The 22,399-nt window shown below is 44.9% G+C and overlaps 1 protein-coding gene across 31 annotated transcripts in view; it reads right to left on the minus strand.

Moving 5' to 3' along the window:
• Positions 1-699: 699 nt before the first annotated feature.
• mapk8ip3 (mitogen-activated protein kinase 8 interacting protein 3) overlaps positions 700-22,399 on the minus strand; it is a gene marked incomplete at its 3' end in the record, with an annotated part of 52,694 nt that continues 30,994 nt past the window's right edge. For 13 of the 31 annotated variants that reach the window (XM_083779510.1, XM_083779528.1, XM_083779509.1 and 10 more), the window contains 20 exons: positions 21,389-21,540; positions 20,866-20,922; positions 20,142-20,312; positions 18,331-18,490; positions 17,758-17,808; positions 17,070-17,159; positions 16,569-16,715; positions 15,497-15,662; positions 14,306-14,506; positions 13,571-13,742; positions 13,300-13,419; positions 12,407-12,487; positions 11,843-11,910; positions 10,214-10,365; positions 8,229-8,400; positions 7,708-7,821; positions 6,327-6,365; positions 4,860-5,024; positions 3,978-4,124; positions 700-3,562 (listed from right to left, as the gene is read on the minus strand). In XM_083779510.1, the coding sequence (XP_083635636.1) occupies positions 3,426-3,562; positions 3,978-4,124; positions 4,860-5,024; positions 6,327-6,365; positions 7,708-7,821; positions 8,229-8,400; positions 10,214-10,365; positions 11,843-11,910; positions 12,407-12,487; positions 13,300-13,419; positions 13,571-13,742; positions 14,306-14,506; positions 15,497-15,662; positions 16,569-16,715; positions 17,070-17,159; positions 17,758-17,808; positions 18,331-18,490; positions 20,142-20,312; positions 20,866-20,922; positions 21,389-21,540 (2,562 nt within the window). The remainder of the gene's footprint in view (positions 3,563-3,977; positions 4,125-4,859; positions 5,025-6,326; positions 6,366-7,707; positions 7,822-8,228; positions 8,401-10,213; positions 10,366-11,842; positions 11,911-12,406; positions 12,488-13,299; positions 13,420-13,570; positions 13,743-14,305; positions 14,507-15,496; positions 15,663-16,568; positions 16,716-17,069; positions 17,160-17,757; positions 17,809-18,330; positions 18,491-20,141; positions 20,313-20,865; positions 20,923-21,388; positions 21,541-22,399) is intronic. The other 18 variants (XM_083779518.1, XM_083779520.1, XM_083779514.1 and 15 more) reach the window with 6 other exon arrangements.

Genomic DNA, 22,399 nt, shown 5'->3' on the forward strand with positions numbered 1-22,399 from the left:
TAGGCCTACTGTACTCTAGTTTCATACTATAATTTTCATGACTTTCATCATTTCTTTAATCGTTGAAAACCATGAAAATCGTTTTTCATGGTTTTCGGCAATATGTATGACTTTTTTTTGTAAACATTTATGCTTTTGTCTAGACTAGAATAGAATACACGACACCATTTTATTTTTTATCCTTTTTTTTGTTTTCAGCGCACACATATGTTTAATATTTAATCCACACAGATAAAGAGATCAACATATGAGTATAGTAACAACACACTGTCACCCCTTGACAACCGCCAGTCACATGAAGACAGTGTTGGGGGAAATAACATGAGCCCCCCCCCCCCCCCCCCCATTTGATACAATTCTCTTCTCTCTGACCCCCCCCCCCCCCCCCCCCCCCCCCCCCCCCAATCTATACACTGTAACGTGATGAACCGGCTCTTTTTGTACACTTTCAGAATTACAAAAATGCACAAGACTGTGGTTCTCAACCTTTTCAGGCCGGACTCCCCCTCGTGTTGCAAGAGCTATCGGCTATTTTCACAAAACACAATCTTTGCAATGTTTGACCAGTTCATGTAGTATAGTTTGTTGAATACTTTGGATGCATTAATGGTCTTTTTCTTTTCTATTAACCCATTTTGGGCGGGAACCCCTTTTGGTGTTTTAAACAATATGTTATAATTTAGCTATTGAAAAATAGCAGATCTACGGTGGCGCGCTACAAGCTTGTAGGTCTGCTATTTTTGAAATTACGGCCCCGGCCAACAGGTTGAGAACCATTTTGGTTCCAATCATATGCAGTGCAGCTTATCGTCCAGACATCTGTACTTTAACACTTTGGTTTCAGCTCCACCCTCGTGTTCTGTTCTGTTCTGTGTTTCAACAGCCTAATTAATTGTTCACATTCACCTCTCGAGTATGGGCTCCGGGGTCAACTCCGTAGACGACATGCCCTTAAGGTTTTCAGTCCGTTTTTCAGTCACACAAATTTGAGTCCGATTTAATTTCCTCCACCAACCCTCAAATTGTCCATCCTTGGACCAAAACAGAGATCAATGCCTTTTCACCAGATTTCACCTTTCAGACAGATTTTGTTTTTCTCTCTCCCTATTTTTCATCAAAATCTGATCTGGCTGCCTGATTAAGCCCCCCCCCCCCCCTCTGAAAGTGTACAAATCAATAGACCACTAGTAGGCAAAGGGTGGCCAGAACTGGGACCCACCCATGACAATTAAGGCTATGTCCAGATCGATAGCCTGGGCAGCATTCCTTTTCGGGTTATCGTCCGGTCTGGAGTGGATATCGTTACGTCATGTTGTAATCATGGTTATGTTCTCATCAGGCCGGGGCCCTCAATTTGGAACTTCCTTTCCCTCAAACCGATTTTTCTAAATAAAAGCCGTAGGCTACGAGAGAACGAGGTATGCTTTTATAGAGGGTATGCGCGTTACATCATCATCATACCTGGAAGTTATGCGGGAACACCTACTGAGTGTCAAAAAACTACTTTCTGATCTTGACAGCTCATACATCCAAACCGAAAAGTCCTACTTGATTGCATTAAACGACGTTAAACAATGTTACTCACTTTTCCACTCAATTTGCCACTCGATTTTCCATTCACTTTATGCATGCGCATACCCTCTATAGTTATTCTTCCGGTTTGAGGGAAAGGAAGTTCCAGATTGATGGTTCCGGCCTAATGACTTAGAACAAACGGAAAGGAGCGCACACCAGTAGTGGTGAGGTGCTGACCACAGGAGATAAAACTTTGACATAAGAAAAGAGGCCGCACAGCTCGTAGTCACGATGCTATAAACCTTTTAATAAACCAACGTTTTGGCAAGCAGGTTGCCTTCTTCAGGGTATGATGTCTCCGGCCTGATGACTAACAAAACAATGGCTACAACATGACGTAACGATATCATCCGCTCCCGACCAGATCACACAGCAATTTTGTAACACAGACCAGGCTTTCATCCGAGGTGGAAAGCCTGGTGATGCGAGGTTACCAAATCGAGGGTCAACCTGTACTGGAAGAATGCTTATTATAATTATTTTATCCATGTGAAGATTATATCTAATCACTTGCCTTGTAGTGTTTCTCTCCAGAGAGACCTTGATCAATTTTAGAGCTCTCGTCCTATGTAAGAACTCTTTGTTTTTTCAAAAAAGGAGTATGACTGTATCCAGATAAAATGCTCTTTTTAAAACATTTTAATGAACTAAAATGTCCTCACATTCAAGGAGTTGACCTGCATGATCACAATAGTATTTCTCTGCACATGCAGTATGAATACACATGCAGCTGTATCAGTATACAGTACAGTTATACCACACATCTTTATTTATTAACTTTTATAGACTTTCTGTCACATGTTCTAGGTCTTACTAACCCCATTCATTATGTTTTCTAATGGCTCAGAAAAAGATCGGGCCGAGGCCAATCTTACTTGCCGACCACTGAAATAATCCCTCACAGGTCCATTTGGTTCCATTTGTACGCTCTCAGAGATACAGATCTGTAAAGGTCCCCAACTATCAACAATACTGTAGCTGGTGACCCCCTCAAGGCATTCCCCTGACCCCACTTTGAAAACCACTGCCTTAACAGGGCAACGTTGCCGATTTGTAACCCGAATCGTACAGTTCTGTTGCTTAAAAGCCTGATTATACTGTGTCCATGTAGCTGCAAGAAGGGCCTGTGTCGGCTTCCAGACAAATGAAAGACATGATGGTGCCATTCTCAAACTATCGAATGTCAAGGATCCCCAAGTTGGTATAATAAAAACCCCATAACTCTGAGAGCTACAGACCTGTAAGGGTCCCTTGGGGTTCCTAACTGGCAATCATTTAGCTGGGGGGCCATGAGCTGGCGATGAAACGTGCGCTGTGCAGACCTTAGCGAACAGGACAGTGTCATTTGAACTTTGCTGACAGACCTTCACGCGGCCGCCTCACGACGGGAATTACAGAAGATCTGCAATGTTGCCCTTTTACGGATAACGATGGCGAGGACGAACCGTTTAAATGGAATAAACTTGGGGTGGGGTGGGGGTGGGGGTGGGGGGGGGGGACACTGATGCAGGACATTTGAGATAAATATAGGAGATACAGTCGTACTTACAAGATGGATACGAGGGCAATTAGAGAAGAGGGAGGTAGTTATGAGGCTGGGTTACAAGGCTCATGAAGAGAGGACAGGAATAGGATGGTAGGTGATAAGGTTACTGAATCAGATGAGGTACTTACAAGGCAATAGATAGTTACAAGTGTTGGGGGGGGGGGGGCAGAATAGTTACAGGGATAGATAGATACAGGTCTTGGAGGGTCATTTCAGAGCCAAGAGGGAACTTTTACATGACCGGGGATAAAGTACAAGGTTTGGGGCGCGGGGGGGGGGTACACGTGGGGGGTAGACACGTGGGTCACTCTGGGACGTAGGACACCTGCCACACGATGATGTGACTCCGCTCAGCTTTGCACAAGGCAGGTTTCATTTGTTGAGGAGCTGCTGCCGTGCTCGTGCTCTCCCCTTCCTCCGTCTCCTCATCCTCTCCATCACCTGAGGAAGGTACACACACACACACGCACGCACGCATGCAGCCACCCACGCACGCACACGCACACACGCACGCATGCATGCAGCCACGCACACACGCACACACACACACACACACACACACACACACACGCACACACACACACACACACACACACACACACACACACGCACACACACACTTTAGCCACTTATTCATGCACTTTAGCCACTTATTCCCTATAATAGGGAACAACAAGCCACAAGGTTAATCGAACTAATCAAATGAATCGATTGGGGAAGAATTCATGGATAATTGATCGCTTAATAAAGTATTAGAGGAATAACTCTATTTTGGGCATGTCATTACAGTCAAGATCTTTCAAAAACATGTGATGAAGTGAAAGAACACGTGTGTTTATTGAAGTCTTCGTCTCACCGATACGGAAGTCGATGTAACCTTCTCCTCCACTCAGCACCAACACATTGTGAACAGTCTGCGCTTCTGCCTCTGGGGGCGCCGTGGAGCCCTGCCCTTCTGATGGACTGTCCAACACGCTTCCGTTCAGTGTCGCCAAAACATTTCCTGCCAATGAAAAGCATGGCGTTACTTCACGCAGGGCACAGGAGTCATCTAAGAGCAGTCAACCCTTCACATCAAAGGTCCAGAAAGTGTTCGGCATTTGAGCCACAGATTGATGAGATTTAACCTCTCAGGCCCAAAACCTAGAATATTTTGTTGGATATCGTTGGATAAGATTTTGTCTGCAATTCCATGCTGTATTGATGTGGTACCATAGGAGAGATAACAGGCAAACGTTGACCAAAATAACAGCTCCTCTACATTCTCCAATTGTGTAGACTTGTCTTGTAAATCAAAAGTAATTTAACAATTTATCACTCATGGTATAAATACGTATTTTACGCTCTCAAAAGTTAAAAGATCTATAAGGGTCCATTTGGTTGCCAACTCTCCATCATTGGGGCTGGGGACCACCTGGAACCCCCTCAAGGGCCACTGGTTGAAAACCACTGATCTAAGCCTCAACTGTAATCAGCTGTCATTCTGGTAGCCTACAGTGTGGATTGTAAAAGATTGGAAGTGTTGATGTAGTTATTTTAGTCATAGTCTAAGAAAGAAATACCACTTAGTTTTTTTTTGTCATATTTGAGTCATTTGAATGTTTTAGTTTTAGTCTAGTTTTAGTCAATTAAATATAAGATTGCTCACTCACTCACTCACTCACTCACACTAACAACACAAACGTTAGATGTGTATAAATGGAGATGTTTCTGCCAGACAGCGTGACGAACAACCAACCTGGCACAGAGACAAAGAACTTGACGGCATCGCGGTGTCCATGGAAACAGAGCTGCGCCTGCGCCATGGAACAGTACGGGATGAAACTACCCGTGCTCTTCTCGGAGCTGTCGTCCCCGTACACGTGGATCACGCCGCCAGAGGACGTAGGCGACACCTTATTGGCTGAAGGAGAGGGAGGGAGGGAGGGATGGACAGTTAATAACTGTGTCACAAACAAATGCTAAAACTAAACAAAAGAGATCCTATTTGGACACATTCACAGAGCGAGCAACTCAGCTACAGGCCTCCCTTCATCCAAACAACATAAGAAATATAGTACATTCAAAGTAGGGCGGGGCAATTACCCGAAAATATGTAGAAACTCACATTTAGAGCCTCTAACGTGGGTTAGAGGCTGCCAGTTTTAATGGTTAACCCATTTTAAACCAGGATAGCGTGTCATATTTTACATTTTAGAGTTGGCTATACAAAATGTGCAAGCTCACAGCACAGCTCACAATGCGATACAAGCTTGTACAGCTGCTATTTCTGAACAGTTTGGGGGGGGGGGGGATCTTGAAAGTATTTGAAATATGTTTTTGACACAAATCTTCTCTTGTTGGGGTCCCTGGCAGAAAACATTTTCAGATGGGGGTCCATGGCCAAATACAAAGTTCTTGACACTACTGATTTAGAAGGTCTTAATGGGTTAATGTAATACTGCAGAAACAACACTGTTTTCTTATACAGTACAGTACAGTACATCAATGAATGAATCAACACTTTTATAGATTTTCTATAATTGCTAAAATCGATTCAATTAAATCATTGGTGGAGTGCTGATATAGTAGTAGAGCTTACAACAAAGGTTTGAAATAATGGTTATTTATTTGAAGTCGCCAAACCCTATTTTAAAGGGATGGACATACATCACCCTTAACTGTGCAGCACATCCACTGATACAGTAAAACACCAACTCTACAATGTAAAAAATATCAAATTTCATTCATAAATCATATTTCTGGCATGCAGTCGCATCATGCAAGAACCTCTTAAACCCCCATAGTAGGAAATTAATTCATGACTATTCCAACATCATGAGTTACATGTTACGACAAACTATGACAAACAGGTTTTGTTCTTCTGGTCAATGGGCTATGAGGCAACCATCAATAGCATGCAGACAAACAAAAAATGGCTTCTCTGACACAAAATAAAGAAACTAAACAGCTTCAGGAAGTCTTTTCAAAGGGGGGAAAAAAGGACGAACGACCGTATGACTGTGTGCCATGATCCATAACAGATCCATCTTTACCTCAGAGAGGGCAAACACATGTCAACCGGGCATCCGTGAAACATGAAACAGCTTTTTCGAGGGCCGCCGGTTTCTTAACAGATATGGCACTGGAATGAAATGCGGGGCGTTGAAGGCAAGCAGGATGCTGCATGGGAGCTGGTTTTACGGGAGAGAGCGCTCCCACTTACCCCTCAAACCCAGGAGCTGTCCCCGGTGTAGGACTACCGCTAGAGGACGGGAGGAGGAAGAGGACGAGGAAGGTAAGCAGAGGAGAAAAGAGCACAGAGCAAATAGTCAGGACAGAAGAGGTGTGTGTGTAGGGTTGGGATCCTTTAGGATTTGAACCAATTCCGATTCCTTAACGGTCCCATAGACCCTTACAGGTCTGTCCTTTTCCACCGGGGGTTGAACCGGCTCCGTTCTTGTTTCCCGCCTAATTTTGAACCAAATGAATTGGTTCGGATCCCTAAAAGTTGCTTCGGATCTGGAACGAGAAAGTGCTTCTTCTTGCCCTGAGGTGGGAACCAAAGTGGGCGTGTCATCTAATCAGGTCGGAAGATGCAGATGTGATATAAACTTACAGGCTTTAGTTCCGACACATCAAAGGTCCGACAGTCATTAGACCAACGACCTATACCCAAACCCCTAACCACACCCTGACCGAAAGCACAACGCAACGCATGTCGGAACAACGCGTGTCGGTAGCGAAGGGTGATTTCCGCATTTCGACATCAATCGATCGACGTCGACCGACATCAACATCGACCGACATCGACTGGAATCAATCGGCATCGACATTGACCGACATCGACATCGATCTACATCGATCCACATCGACATCGATCGTCATTGACCGACATCGATCCACATCGACATCGACATCGATGTGGTTAGCAGGAACTTGTAGTCGATCCTGGCTGAAACGGGGAGCCAGTGTGTGGGGAGCCATCCATCTCTAGTCTTAGTTTTTCCCCCTTTACTCAGAAGGCACACTGTCCCAACCAGTCCAGAAAACAGAGGTGAAACATAATTGTAAAACTATCATAAAAAAAAAAAGAACGGAACCAGTTCTAGAACCAAAGTGCTTTTGATGGAAAAGGGGCCTCGGAGTCATGGTGGTCCTTGAAATTATAAAGTCTAAGAACCAGCGGTATTAATTGTATAGCAGACATGAAGTCCACATACAGTACCAGCTCTGAAAAGTGTGATAGAAAAACAGTTCCAAATGTGACGGAACCGATTCCTGGTTCCTCAATGTTGGATCTGGTTCCTGCGGTTCCGGATCTCAACCCCAGGTAAAAAAGAGGTGCGACAGGATGGAAAGAAGAGGATCATAGAGAAAGAAAGTAGGAAGGGGACCCCTAAATTGACAATATATTTTTTTATTTTTTTAAGATCTTTTTGGGCCTTTTTCTGCCTTCATTTGATACAGTAAGCTGACAGGAAATAGGGAGTCGAACCCACGACACGCTGCCAGGCTGTATTAGCAGCCTAGGTGCCCGGTATTTTTAATACTTTTGTGTGACACAGTATGATTGGCATATGTGTGTGTATGAACGTCAGACTCACTCTCTGTCAGGGGGATGGAGATGACCACGCCATTTCCTGTCCCCACCCACAGACGGTTTCCACCAATCAGGAGGGCCGTGATTCGCACAAAGGAGAAGCCCAGCTTGCCAGTACCTGTGGATTATAACCAGAGTCTTAAAAACAAACAGAACAAAAGGCCTCAATACACAAAACAACGTAAAAAGGTGCGCTCCTCTGGGTGCCATGGGCCAGGTTGCCTACCCAGGGCGGGTGGAGGGCAACTCCACCATCATTATAGCCAACTGGAATGGAATCTGAAAAATAAATACTTGATCAAATGACTCAAGAGCAGGGGTCTTCAACAGGGAGGGAGTCCGGGACCCCTAGTTGGTGCCCAGTGTTACCACATTAACCACTTTAACCCTAGCCTCCGTATTCTGAGGAGAACTTTCTTCTAGTTAGCACCTTGCTTTTGATCAAAAATCAAATCAATCAAATCAAGGTCAATTGAGCCCTGTTACCCATATGGGGTTTAAGTGGTGAAATGTTTGTAATCTCACCCAGCATCTTGCTGACGTAGGGCTCTATGTCCACGTCCTGGAGGTGCTGGTGGGTGACGGCGTGGTAGAGGCGCAGCGTGGAGTCCAGCCGGATGGACACCCACACGCCGTCGCCTAGCGTCGCCAGCTGTCGCACCTGGGACTCTCTCCTAGGATGGGCGTCAAACGACTTCTAAGATGAGGGAAGAAAAAGGAGATGGATAAAAAATAAATAAACTAAAACATGTGCGAATACTGTACTGTGACGAAAAGGGGGGAAATCGAAAAGGGAACAAGCCTCGGGTGATTTTTGTGTGGTGTGGTGGCAGTGGGCCGTGAAAAATAACAAACTTGATTTTAGTAAAGAAATCAAAATCTAAGAAAGTCCAATAATCATACTATAATTGACCGAATGTCTGTGTGTGTGTGTGTGTGTGTGAGTGTGTGTCCGACCGCATTTTATCTCCTCATTATCTCCTCATTGCCTGCACCAATCGCTCCCACTTTTCACACAGGCATTGACCATATGAATATGGAGGGCGTAACGGAGCCCTTTTTTCGATTTGACACATTAATGATTATTAATTAATTTATTAGTGAATTAAAAACGCACCCGGGTGCAGTACCCCCCGCAGCCACAGGGCGGCAAAACTCCAAGTGAATTGTATTTTGGGACCGTCACTGATTAATACTGGGACACAGTTTTCCGCGTAACTTCAGTTGTTTCGCCCGCAGTTACAGATCTCATCTTTCCTGCACCAGCACGGCCACGATCACAACGGAATGATTATCTATCGGGCTGGCTCTGTTGGATCACTTGATAGGCCCTATAACTTTTAACCAAACGTGGGTGAAACAGCGTGCAGCCGCGCACGCACATGGAGTGGACGGATTGATTGATATACCACAACAACCCTTGCTTAGCACCTCGCTAAAAGCGTGTGCGCAGGCTACTCTGAGGTGGCCACCCACTGTCGTTATAATAGGAACCTTCTGCCCTTGCCTGGCTGGATTTGTGTGTGTGTGTGTGTGTGTGTGTGTGTGTGTGTGTGTGTGTGTGTGTGTGTGTGTGTGTGTGTGTGTGTGCGTGCGTGTGTGTGCAGACTACTTTCGCTGTGAGCGTGTGTGTGTAAACTACTTAAGCTGTGTGTGCGCACGTGCGTATGTGTGCGCGTGCGTCATCGCGTGGCCGTTTTCAGTTCGCTATAAACACAACACGAGATACAACTGTCTTGAACATAAGCCACACACACACACAGCGTGAAGTGGCTACAGCGCACGCTCCGGTGAAAACAGCTAATCTACAAGCTCACAACATCACAGGTTGCAAAAGCCATGAGTTCTCGCAAGCCAAAGCTCACAATTGAGACCGTTTTGGACGCAAATCCACCTACAAATTGGATCTCTGCCACTGTCCATAACTCCATATATAGGTGCATGTCAAACTGGGGGTCCTTGATACTTTTCAAATGGGGCTCTGTTGTCTAATAAGTGTAAATGTTGCGGTCCTTGCTCTTGCCATGAAAACGTTTCCCTACCATGCATTTGTAAGAATACTTTCATGTTGTACTGCTGTTTTTATTCATAAAAACACACACACACACACACACACACACACACAAATATATTATACAAGTTGAAATATATCAGAACGGGTAAGGACTAGTTAGAAATAATTTATTATTTAAGAAGTAGTGAAAATAGCCGATCTACAAGCTCACAACGCAGCACGAAGCGACGCGTTGTGAGCTTGTAGATCTTCGACCCACACTTGTGGGTAAACATCGAATACCGTATTGTACCGAATATAAGACGACTCTGATTATAAGACGATCCCCATTTTTCAAGACTCATTTTTGTAAAAAGAACAGTGAATGTCAAATAGTCTAGTCCCCGATTATAATACGACCCCGTGTTTTAGGATATTTCCATTGGAAAGAAAACCTATGGTCTTATATTCAGACCAATAGGGTACTTATTAGAGGTTTGTGGGCAGTGAGTCGCACCTCTATTTGCATTGATTTTGGCTGAATCACGTGGATTTGGTTTTTGAAGCCCGCCCAGACGCGGTCGTGGACCACCGCCATGCAGCGGATGGAGTGGTGAGGCCTGCCCAGGTCCATCAGGTGGTAGTTGGACAGGTCCCACTGTCCGTCTGCTGAACAGAAGGACAAACACGCACACACACATTATGTAAACCAAAGGAACCGCCTGTCCCCAGAAAGAAATGTTATTACAGCATCACAATCATTTTAACCACTTTATCCATGTTATCCTTAAAGGGACACTTCACCCTTTTTGCAAAAAAGAATATGTTAATGACGTTTAGAAGCTTTAGATCACTTTCCTGGGGGTATTTATGTGTGTAATATGTGGTTTTAGATATTTTAGATTGTAGCAGTGAGCCTGTTGTCTCTGATGTCATGGACACTGGTCTCACTACCTTCCTGGACTACAATTCCCATAATTCTTTGGTGCACTGCTCCTCCTTGTGGATAGGGGGAGAGCTGTCTTACTGAGACAACATGTAGTCCAGGAAGGAAGTGAGCCCAGTGTCCATGACATCAGAGACAACAGGCTCACTGCTACAATCTAAAATATCTAAAACCACATATTACACACATAAATACCCCCAGGAAAGTGTTCTAAAGCTTCTAAACGTCATTAACATATATTTTTTTGCAAAAAGGGTGAAGTGTCCCTTTAACAGAAGACGTCACACTGATAAGCACCAGCATGCGCGCGCAGGCCTGCAGCACATGAACACTGCCTCTCATAAGATGCAATGGAAAAGTTCTAACTAAATGGATATGAGCGCCTTGGAGCATGCTCAGAAAGACCAGAATGAACTTACATCCGAATTAGTGTATACATGAGTCCAATTTTCTTTCAATCGCATTGAACATCGGAGTAATCCGGCCAGTGACATCGGAATGGTTTTTAGATCACATCGAGCGTTTTCATTCGGATGTAAGTTTTTGTAGGTGTTTACATAACAACATTTAATAGGATTGAAATTCTATTCGGAATGAAAAGGGGATTTAACTGCTCATGTAAACGTAGCCAATGTATAGGGCTCCTTGACATGAAAAAGTTTGAGAACCACTACTCTTTACAAAACAACATCAACAACAACGCATACGGCCTGCAACCTGGCCTGGGCATAATTGATTCTGATCTTGGATTTAACGTCCAAGATCAGAATCAGTAATAAGAGTAGTCCAAGCCTGGTATTTACAGATTCCAGGAACATCATCCACAACAATTAAATCATTTCTGTGCACTGCAGACCTTGAAACAGTCACCCATGCTTTTATTAGTAGTTGCTCTGAGTCAGCATACAGTACATAGAGTCAAATGTATTTTTGTTCGGCTTCCTTCCAGTGATGGAATAAGTACTCACATGTTTTTACTTGTCAAATGGCATAGGACTATATACATACTGTAGGGCTGAAGTGGTTAGTGTGTTTTGTAATAATAATAAACGTCTACAAAGTAACTTATAATTGTAGTGGAGTAAAAGTAAGTACTATATTTTCCTCTGAGATTGAGTGGGGTACGACGAAGTGACGCAACGTGAGCCTTTTTCTCTCCTAAAAGCTAAACAAAACAAAATGGCTTAAAAGGCAAAGTACCCTCAGCTCTGTGGAATATGGCCAGAGTGCCGTCGGCCAGGGCGACCAGGACACGCCCCTTCACATGCCTGCAGTGTAGAAGACAAGAGATAACAGCATGCGCCTTCATTCAAAACGCTTCCCAAATGCACAAGGCAAGGTGGGCATCACTCATCAATGTCCGTACACGGGCAAATATGTCCGTGGCAAAGACTTGGTCTTGTCCGTGTCATTTTGTATGTCTGTGGTAAAAATATAATTTTGACAAAAAAATTCCACCACAAGCCAACATCGCAATGGACATGGCCATGCACATGGCCAAAATGACCTTAAGATTTAAGGTATTCAAGATAATCAAAGAATACTGTAGCAACAATATCATGGGGGAAAAAATGCAAATGATGTACATTAGTTATAGCACAGTTTGAGGTTCCTACTTAATAAATATTATCCATTATGTGTATGTGTGCACAGCGCAGCATAATACATTATATCTATTATTTATATGTGTATTAACAGTAACACTATGAATGTACGCCCAGCACACTCATGCACGCCAGCACGCACACACAAAGGTTTACTTACACGAGACTGAGGACAGAATCTTTCAGTTTGATAGAGTGAAGACACTTCTTCCAGTTGCCAACTGCTGAGTGCACGTACAGCCTTTGAGAGAGGATGAATCAGTTTCAACTGCTAAGTGCACGTCAGTGGTGAAAAAGTAACTAATTGCATGTACTTGAGTACAATGTTGAGAGATATGTTTTACTTCCGTTTAGATTCTTTACGTACTGAACTTGTGAAATGGGACATTCTGCATAAAGGGTACTTTTACTATTGGTACATTATGTAGGAGTTGAGGCATTACATTTTGTTTGACACAGTTCCACAGAATAGTGAAAATAGCAGATCTACAGTACATGCTCACAACACGTTGCGAGGTGTTGTGAGCATGTATATCTGCTATTTTCACTATTATGTGGAACAGTCAAACAAGTCTATGAAGCTACCTACGAAATCCATGAAAAGGTTTAATCTGCAACACAATTATATACAATACATAGATACTCTCGCTCTCTCTATCTCTCTCTCTCTTGGCCTGGAAAACAGTTGAAGACAGTAGAGTCTATAGCTGGAGCAGTGGTTCCCAAACGTTTGAGCTCAAGACCCAGAAGAGAAATCAGATGTTTGCTCGGGCCTCAAACTAGTGAAAATAGCAGATCTACAAGCTCACAATGCGTCACGTCGTGCTGTGTTGTGACCTTGTAGATCGGCTACTTTCACTACTACTTGAACATGTGTTTTCTAATTTATGGAATTTATTCAAATTTTCTTTTATTTCTTCGTGAAATTACTGGAAAATAAATTGGGGAATGTTTTTAAATAATAATTAAAAACAAAATGTAGGAAACAAAAAGTAAAGGGACCCATAAAAAACCCAGTGTTTGGGAACCAGTGAGCTTTGAGAGACTACTCACCATCCGTTCTGTGCTCCCAGCCACATGGTGGGGGCGACGCTGGTGACATTCTTGGATTCTTCGCCTCCCTCCTCAGACTCCGGGGCAGCCGTCGTCTCCTCTTTGGACTGACCTGTGCTTCTGTCAGGACAACACAAACCAGCCAAACCTCTTATAAAAACCTTGTATTGATCATAGCTTATTTTTTATTACGTTTTCGCCAGTGAAAAAAGGCAAACCGCCGAACATATTTCGTCATAGTTTTAGTGGACGACATCAACACTGCTCCTACCTATCGGTGGCGTCTGCAAGGCGAGGCTGGGGGTCGGTGAAGACGTGTTCGGTGAAGTGTCCCGGCGGTCCGGCCGCGTGGCTGACGACTGGCGCTTCAGGCAGCGTCACCTCCGTGGCCTCCGTGGCTTCCTCTGCAGACTGGGCAGGGTGGATCTTACCATTCATTGCTCCTACAGGAAAACAGAACATATGCAAGATTAATGATGAGATTATACAAAAAATAAATAAACAAACTCACTCAGCGGTGAAAAGATGTGTCTCTCCCAGGGCGTATCAATGTATTTTCAATGTACTTTGTGTTCTGCAGTTGCCTGCCTATCAATCGTGCCCAGGGAAACGCTCCCATTGGAAGCATGCAGGACCGGACTGGACACTAGTTGTTCAGACCTGATTTGACCGGACCTCTTCACACCACCCAGACTATATGCCTGTTTGTCAACACTGTCTGCTCTTGTAGGGGACAACAACCTGGCACATTGTATGACGAGTTCCTCTCCGAGAAGACGTCTCTGCCACACTTCTCACTCATTCCCCGCCTCAACCATACGCTCTGGAGAAATGAATTATCTCTCTTTCTCTCTCTCTCTTTCTCTCATCCCACCCCATCTCATCGATAATCTCATACTAAATGGCTGACATCGGTCATGGCGACTGAGAACTTCAATCCATGACTATTACTGACGTACAGTACTAGAGTGAAAAGTCACGTATAGTGACTTCCTACAAGGCTCACCTTGCCCTTTGTCTAGTATGGGGGTGTCTGTGCGCGAGGAGCAGTTGCTGCTCCGCGCCACGCTGCAGTTGGTGGCGCAGCCCACCAGAGTGATGCCCGCCAGCATGCCCTCCATGCCGCCCGTCTCCTCTCCGCCGCCCGTCCCGCTGTCTCCCGGGTCCAGGACGATCTCCCCTGCCGGGTAGTCACTCTCGCTGGCAGCTGGACACAGGGATTAAAGCAAACACCCCCAATTTGTGTTTCTGTCGCATTCCTGAGCCATTAATCCAACAAAGGGTTCTCCCCCTTGTCAGGGACCCCCAGAAGAGAAAAATTATGTTAAGACATTATCCAGTTTTCCAACATAGTTGTGATAGCAAGTTGTGATAATTATGTAATGTGTATTCACGAACGTATTAAGGTGCATTCTGTTCTGATTGGTGAAGTGGTGATGTCATGTGAAGATAGTTGTGGGCACTATTTAATGACGTGTGACACATTACTAGTGCACCCAAATGTGTTGGTGGTCACCTGCGGGTGTTTTCACCCCTTAAAGGGGAATTCCACTAATTTTCAACATTTTACTATGTCATTAATATACCTTAGAGCTGTTGTAAAGATGTGTTTCACCATGTTAATGATTTTGTTCAGACCTCCAGACGATTTTTAATGCGGAAGTGCAAACGGGCGCTCAATGTTAAAGCCCAGCTGCACAGGGTTTCCTAGTCATAACTCCACGGGTCCGCCTGGAGTCCCACCTCTTACCACTAGGGCCCAGTGCGTCAACGTTGGAGAACTGCACTGGGGGCTTGGTTCGAACCCTGCCTCGGGTCAATGTCAGCAAGGGCATGGGGTCGCAACGGGTTCCTAACGCCAAATCAAATGGGTTCAGATCTGCGCGAAGTCTCCTGAGGAGGCACGACTGAAGCCTGTCCTGGACGGGGTAAAAACAAACAGAGCTGCCTCGGACCTTCTTTAAGTTCACCGCCTTATATATTTTTCCAATGTGATGCCTACAAAGGAAATGAACTTAGAATAGAATCGGTGTCCTGAGAGCATAGCAAGGTTTTAAAAAAATAGCAGATGTACAAGCTTGCAGCGTTGGTGGTTTAAACGATTGTGATGCTATATTAACTACTGTTGCCGGGGGGACCCCCTTGGTCCTACTGTTCTAAAGCGATGGAGATGACACTAATTGTTAATTGGTCTCACCTGGCACACTAGAGATGCAGAGCACGTGGGCGTTGCACACGTTGAACTGGTCCACCAGGGAGCCGGGCTGGTTGGCGTCGATGATGACCACCTTGCTGGCAGAGTGTGTGCTGGTCAGGATCCACACTCTGCTGCTCATGGCGTCCGTCTCCTGGAGCTCCTTAGACTGGGAGGGAAGAACAACCGTACCAATAAACCCCATTAAAACTTGGAGAGCATTCGTGTCGTTTTATTTTTCTTTCTTTTTTGCGTGATTATCTTCCCTATCTGGGTGTAAACCTCTTAATGTTCCGCGTGGAAGTGTTGGAACTGCTACTTTTCAGGATTCAAATTCAAGGGTAGTAGTTCCACACAAGCTTTCACCGAATGAATGCCTGAACTCAGTTTTGCCCCAGCCTCCCATGCGCATCACTACAGGGCATTTAACACGCAGCCCACCAGAACTGTAGTAACCGTAGGATTAAATTAATCGTCTAGCCTGCCAGAACCGTAGGCTACGTTTTCCAGGGTTTATATTATTCAATCCATGTTTCGATCCGATCGAATCGTTAGCTGCCGCTCTTTTGCATAACAGTCAAAGTGGGACAGTTGCCGGCTTGCCGCGGCCATTTTGAAGATGCGCGTGCAATGCCGTGCATCCACTTGCACTCTATGGGCTGCATTCAATGACCTGTATCTCGAAATCGGCGCAATGAATGTCGTTTCTGGTGAAAACGCAGTCGGGTTTCTCCACCACCGACCGAGAGAACAACAACCGGTGAAGACACCACACACAGCACCACACACACCACACACAGCATTTTGTCCGATTACGGATATTTGGCTCTTCAAAATAAGGGTTGCGCGTGATAAAACCTTGGCAATGCGCGATAGATAGATTAATTAATCCTGGCGGTCAAACGGTTTAAAGAGGAATTGACAAGTTTGCTGTACATTTCTGCCCGCTTGCAAAGAAATATAATTTTATACAGTTAAATCATGGCACCACAAGTGTGTGTTGACCGTTGTGTGAGCTTGTAGATTCGTTTTCTCCGGAGCTCACCCAACTGCACGCTGAGTGCCCTGGCCTTACCTTCCTCTTCTCTGGGGAGCTGTTGGTGCTGCTCTTGGTGTCTTCTCCCTCCTCACTGTTCAGAGGGTCACAGGTCAGAGCCTTGGCTACAGGCTCCTGGCTCCAGGCTCTCCACCCCGTCAGGTCCACGCCCGCTGCACACCACAACTATGCATGCACGCATGCATGCGCACACACACACACACACACACACACACACACACACACACACACACACACACACACACGTTTGCATTACAAATCGACTAAATCTAACGCTAAACGTAAACCTGAATCTCATTTCTCATTGTAAATAAAAATAAAATGAAAATAAAATTAATTCTACAACAATATAACAACCCAATTTTCTTGCGAGGACGACCAGGAAAACGGTCTTTTACTCATGTTCTATTATTACTTGTGGGACATTTGAGATCCAATGAAAGGATAATCTAGTCCAGTGGTTCTCACACTTTTCAGGCGCCTTAGAGACCTTTAACTTGAGTTCCTTGGTCTTCCTACCTTCCTATTGGGATCCTTCTCCACCAGGGGGCGACAGTAGACAGGAACAGGTACATTCTTCATGCGGTTGTCCTCTTTTTCATTGGTTATCTGAAAGTGGGGAGGCGGGACACATTATGTCATAAGACCATTCCCAAAGAAAGAGAGTAAGTGAGTTAACTGGATGGAAGTTGAACCAGTGGGGGAGGGGGTGGGGGGGGGCATGGTGGTGGAACCCAATTCCTTCAGGCTTGTTACGTATTAAAAATGGGTCCGCACTCCGCAGCCCAAAGTTCGGTCCTTGAATCCTGCTGCTGCCAACTATTTTTCCAATAACCACGACTACTTTCTTTTTGTCGAAAAAGTATAGTATTAGACCGTGACGGAGGGGCGCCGTCTCAAGTGAACTTGAGCCACGAGAGACACCACAGAGTGCGCTGCCGTGTTGAACGTTGCGAAGTTTGCTTGAGCCGACTCAGCCCCGTTCGAGTTGCAACCCAATATGGACCCCTGGTGCATATCCTGGTACTGTGACACCGTCACCATTTCCATGCTCCATGCTCGCGAATGTGACACATGACTAGAGGCGAAGCAGTTCCGCGTACGCCACAGAAGGGGACGCTCGGTGAGTCGGTAGGCCAATCAGAGGCAGGCGGGGGCGGGTCTTTACGCGACCGTGTCGGTATCTTGAATCACACGTCTCACTTACCTGTGTTCTCTTCAGCTGTCCGTCCTGTCCGCTGTCTGTCTGACCAGCAGTCTGTGTGTGGGAGTGGACAAAACAGACAAAAACAGACAAATCTAAGAAATTCCATAAATAAAAATAATAATAATTAAGACGCAGTGAAAATACTGCTAAAAACTTGCAATTTCCGGCACACGACTGCATTGCACAACAATGTATAACGTCTCCTTTGGGTCCATTGAATTCAAATTAAAAAATAGCAAAAGTAGCAGATCGACAAGCTCACAACGCACTACTTCTTGCTGCGTGGGTCCATTTGGTTATATTTGTACACTCTCAGAGTTACACACCCGTGCGGGGCCATTTGGAACCGACTCAAGGACACGTGTTTTGAGACCCACTGGTGCAGCAGAGTGTTTCCAGTGAGCCAACATGCACAATAGCAGCACCCGGACTCTGTTTGACCAGAATGGAACAGAGCCTTCATTAGTATCAGCGGTAACACCTGTGAAGGAAGTAGAGAATTGGGGCCCAAGTTCTTTCCAAAACAGCGTGTGTGCCGCCTAGAGCCCATTGGGTCTTGGCGTTGCGGTGTACCTGTTTGAAGCGGGACGGCACACTCCAGCCGCAAGCCTGCATGATGCCGTCGTCGCGGCGCATGTGCTCGCGGACCTGCCGGTACTGCTCGCGCCGTTGCTCTCGGCGGGCGGACAGCGCCGAGTCACTGAGGAGAGACGCAACACCATTACTGGCCAGTCTGCAAAGCAACGGAGGGAGAGAGAGAGAGAGAGAGAGAGAGAGAGAGAGAGAGAGAGAGAGAGAGAGAGAGAGAGGGGAGAGAGAGAGAGAGAGAGGAGGGAGGGAGGGAAAGAGAGAGAGAGACAGAGACAGAGAGAGAGAGAGAGAGAGAGAGAGAGAGAGAGAGAGAGAGAGAGAGAGAGAGAGAGAGAGAGAGAGAGAGAGGGAGGGAGAGGGAGAGGGAGAGGGAGAGGGAGAGGGAGAGAGAGAGAGAGAGAGAGAGGGAGAGGGAGAGAGAGGGAGGCAGGGAGGGGAGAGAGAGAGAAAAGGGCGAAGCGGTTAGCAGCATGGCCAGCCAGCAGCGAGTGAGACAGACAGAGAGATAGAGACAGACACAGAGACAGAGACAGAGAGAGAAGCTAAGCTTTACTTTCATTCCAAGCCAACAAAAAAATGCACTTCATTATTATTAACAATAATGCGTATAGAGCGTGTTATGGTGATTTAGTGTTTCAGTGAACAAAATGTCTATAGACACAATGCAACATTCCAACAAGAGTCCAAACTAAAAACAGCCACATTTGTTCTGTATGCTGTTTCCTAAACAACTAACAAAATATGTAAAATCATGATGTTTTACTAAGCCAACCAGAAATCACAGATCGAGGCTTTAACCTTTGCTTTTATGAAATATCGGCTTGGCTTTGATGGTATCTTAGATTAGACTATTACGATTTTATGAAAGATTCTTCTGAACAGGTTGCTAGTTTGACCACTTCAAATGCACTAATCTGAAAACAATGACAGAAATGGTCTATAGTTCTATATATAGCATATAGCTCTCAATGCATCGCTTGTAGATTGGCTATTTCCGCTGCACAACATGCTTCCATAGAAGACATGCTGACTTCTATGGAATCCAAGTGACTGAAATCAATCATGGCAACTTAAATCCATGTATTTGTGATCCTGTGAGCATTCCAGTGCAGTCTGTGGCACGTCTGACACAAAGAAACGCCTGTAGCCTCTTAAGCTGGTACAAGCAAGCAAGCATGCATTAAAACAAAGATTATGGGCATGTGTACCTGCATGCGTGCATGCGTGCGTGCGTGTGTGCGCGCGCATGTGTGTATGTGATGGGAGGGTGGAGATGATCCAGGAGGTACAGCATCAGTTCTTCCCAGGACCCAAACGTATTATTTCAAGCTTTCAGAGCTTGGAGATCGCCTATTTTCAGTATTTCTAAAAAGTTTTTTCTTGTATTTTTCTGATTATGAAATGTTGTGTACCGGTAAGTTGTTAGCTGCTCAGTGTTAATTTCGTCGACTACTATGACGAAAACCTTTCGTCAACTACCTTTTGTCACTGAATGACAACTAAAACTAATACTAAATATATTGATATATTGTTTTGTCAACAAATAAAAACTAAAATGTTAGGTATGGCCGAGTGGAGAACAACCCTGGTTGTGCTCAGGGTGGCTCTTTGAAAATAGCAGATAGGCTATTTTCAGCATGCAATCAATTTTAAAATCTGCCATTACGACGCCATCAAAGCAAAAAAAAAATTTGGCGACAAAATCAACTGTACATTTAGTCGACTAAAGTCTTATGATATTTAGTCGACTAAAACTAAGTCAAAATGTGCTGTCAACATGAAGCGTGGCTCACTCTTCGGGGAAGAACTCGAGCGTGCGGTTGGACGTGGAGATCTGACACATGGTGTGGCTGCGTCTCTGAGGGAAGCCGGCCGGAGACGGTGACTTGTAGTGGATGTTGACGCTGTAGTACGGCCGCTTGACCGGCGGGGGGCTGGACGACGAACTGAAGAGACGAGCGAAGCTGCAGGGAGCACACAGATATGTCAATTAAATTTTTATTTGAATTAATCTGTGCACTAATATATTAAAGTCTAACTCATGTTGATTAGGTGATGTAAAACAAACAGTGCCAACACAAACATTAAACACATACATTTTCCCTTTATTGTCAATGCGTTTACTAACAAACTTTGAACTAAAGACAAACATTAAACCTGTGTGTATAGGAGGGGCAAGTGCCCCTCAAAAAAAAATACAAATCTATATCCAGACAGACTGACAGACAGACAGACAGACAGACAGACAGACAGACAGACAGACAGACAGACAGACAGACAGACAGACACTGCTGATAATCAAATTATTGGCTTTGGAATGCGAGAAAAACAAACAGGTCTCCGTAGGGTGAGTAGTTGGTAGGAAAAACGTCAGTCATTTTGGGGGTCATTTTGCGCTTCCTCCCGCATAGGAAGTGTCAGTGAATCCTCGCTATGAGTCTGGCCCCGCCAGGCTAGGTGGAGACCATATTATTATTATCATTATTTTCCCATTTGTATAGAAAAACAGAATCTCACAACTGCCAGATGGTGGACTTCTTCTTCTCCGTGATCTGTGGACTCTCCCGAGATGCCCTGAGAGGAAAGACAGATGGCGGTCAGTCCAGAGGCAATCTGGGTACCCATGGGCAAAATTTCCATTTTATATAAATGTAATGGACAATAAAGTTTTCTTCATCTTTATCATTTACAATTTAGGTGATTATGATCATAATTGTGGACGCAGGCCTAACTCATCATCATCATCATACAATGTACAATTACAGTTTAGGTAAGAGCAGACGCTCTTAATCCAGAGCGATTTACAGCAAGCAAGAACAACACATGGTGATACATCAAATACATATAAATAGTCATCAAGGATCATAAGCAAGCTAAGAACCTAACATCCGTCTAACAGTAGAATATCTGTACATTGAAACTATGAGTATACATATACACTATAGAGTGCTATGTCTACATAATATCTAAATGACATAAGTTTAGAGTTTGCATACACCTGTAAGGTCGTCGAGGCTCATCACTATCATCACCATCATACCTGATCATCTCCGTCCATCGCACGGCCTCCTGCAGCTCCATCAGCCTCTCCTTGTACTGGTTCCTCTCCATGAGGACGCGGGCCATCTCCACCCTGGTGAAGCGCCTCCTCTGGGTCATGGTCATGTCCCCGTCCTGCATCGGGGACGAATACTGAGGAGAGAGGAGGGAGGGAGGAGGAGACAGTCAGAGACGTGACCTGGGTTGGTTGGTTACAGCCACAGCGGTCCCCAAAACGTTTTAGCTCAAGAGCCCAAAAAGACGAACTAATTTAGACGTTTGCCTGCGGGAACCCAAACTAGTGAAAATTGCAGATCTACACACACACACACACACACACACACACACACACACACATCATGAATATGAACCAACGTCATCCATGTATCGTATCGTCAAACCATGTATCGTTCGTGAGTTTTATCACAGAGGTGCACCAGCCTTTTCCTGTCATTTAAGTGCACTGTTGTGTGTGTCCTCACACAAAGTGCACTTCTCTCCTTTATGCAGATGTATGTTATTACTAGAGAATAGTGCACATAAAGCCTCATTTGTACTTACTTGCCGGCAGGTGTTGCGGTAAATAGCAGATCTACAAGCTCAGAACCTGCAATTTACTGACCACGACACCAGCACGCCACCGTAAGTACAAACCAAGCTTGACGTGAGGAAACAGGTGTGCATTCTAGATGGATTCACCAACGCTCACACATTCAGAGGGTCAGTTTCCCTGCCTCTAAAAAAGCAGTTGCAGATTAGCGCAGACAGGCTGAGGTTATATATTAAAGGAAGGAAGCTTGCAATAGAGATGACAGACAGAACGGATTACTGTTGAAATTAGATATTATATGAATTGTTTAGTGAAATCTGTGAAACTATATAATTTTTTATTATAACTTTAAAGTTTTTAATGTTAAATTTGTGGGGGGGGGGGGGGGGGGGGGGGGGGGGGTTTACCTTTGCATCAAGAAGTCGCAGACAGCCCGATAGTTCTCAAAAACACAGGAAGTGA

The sequence above is a fragment of the Protomyctophum parallelum genome (genome assembly GCF_964188405.1).
Source record: "Protomyctophum parallelum genome assembly, chromosome: 13".
Taxonomy (NCBI): domain Eukaryota; kingdom Metazoa; phylum Chordata; class Actinopteri; order Myctophiformes; family Myctophidae; genus Protomyctophum; species Protomyctophum parallelum.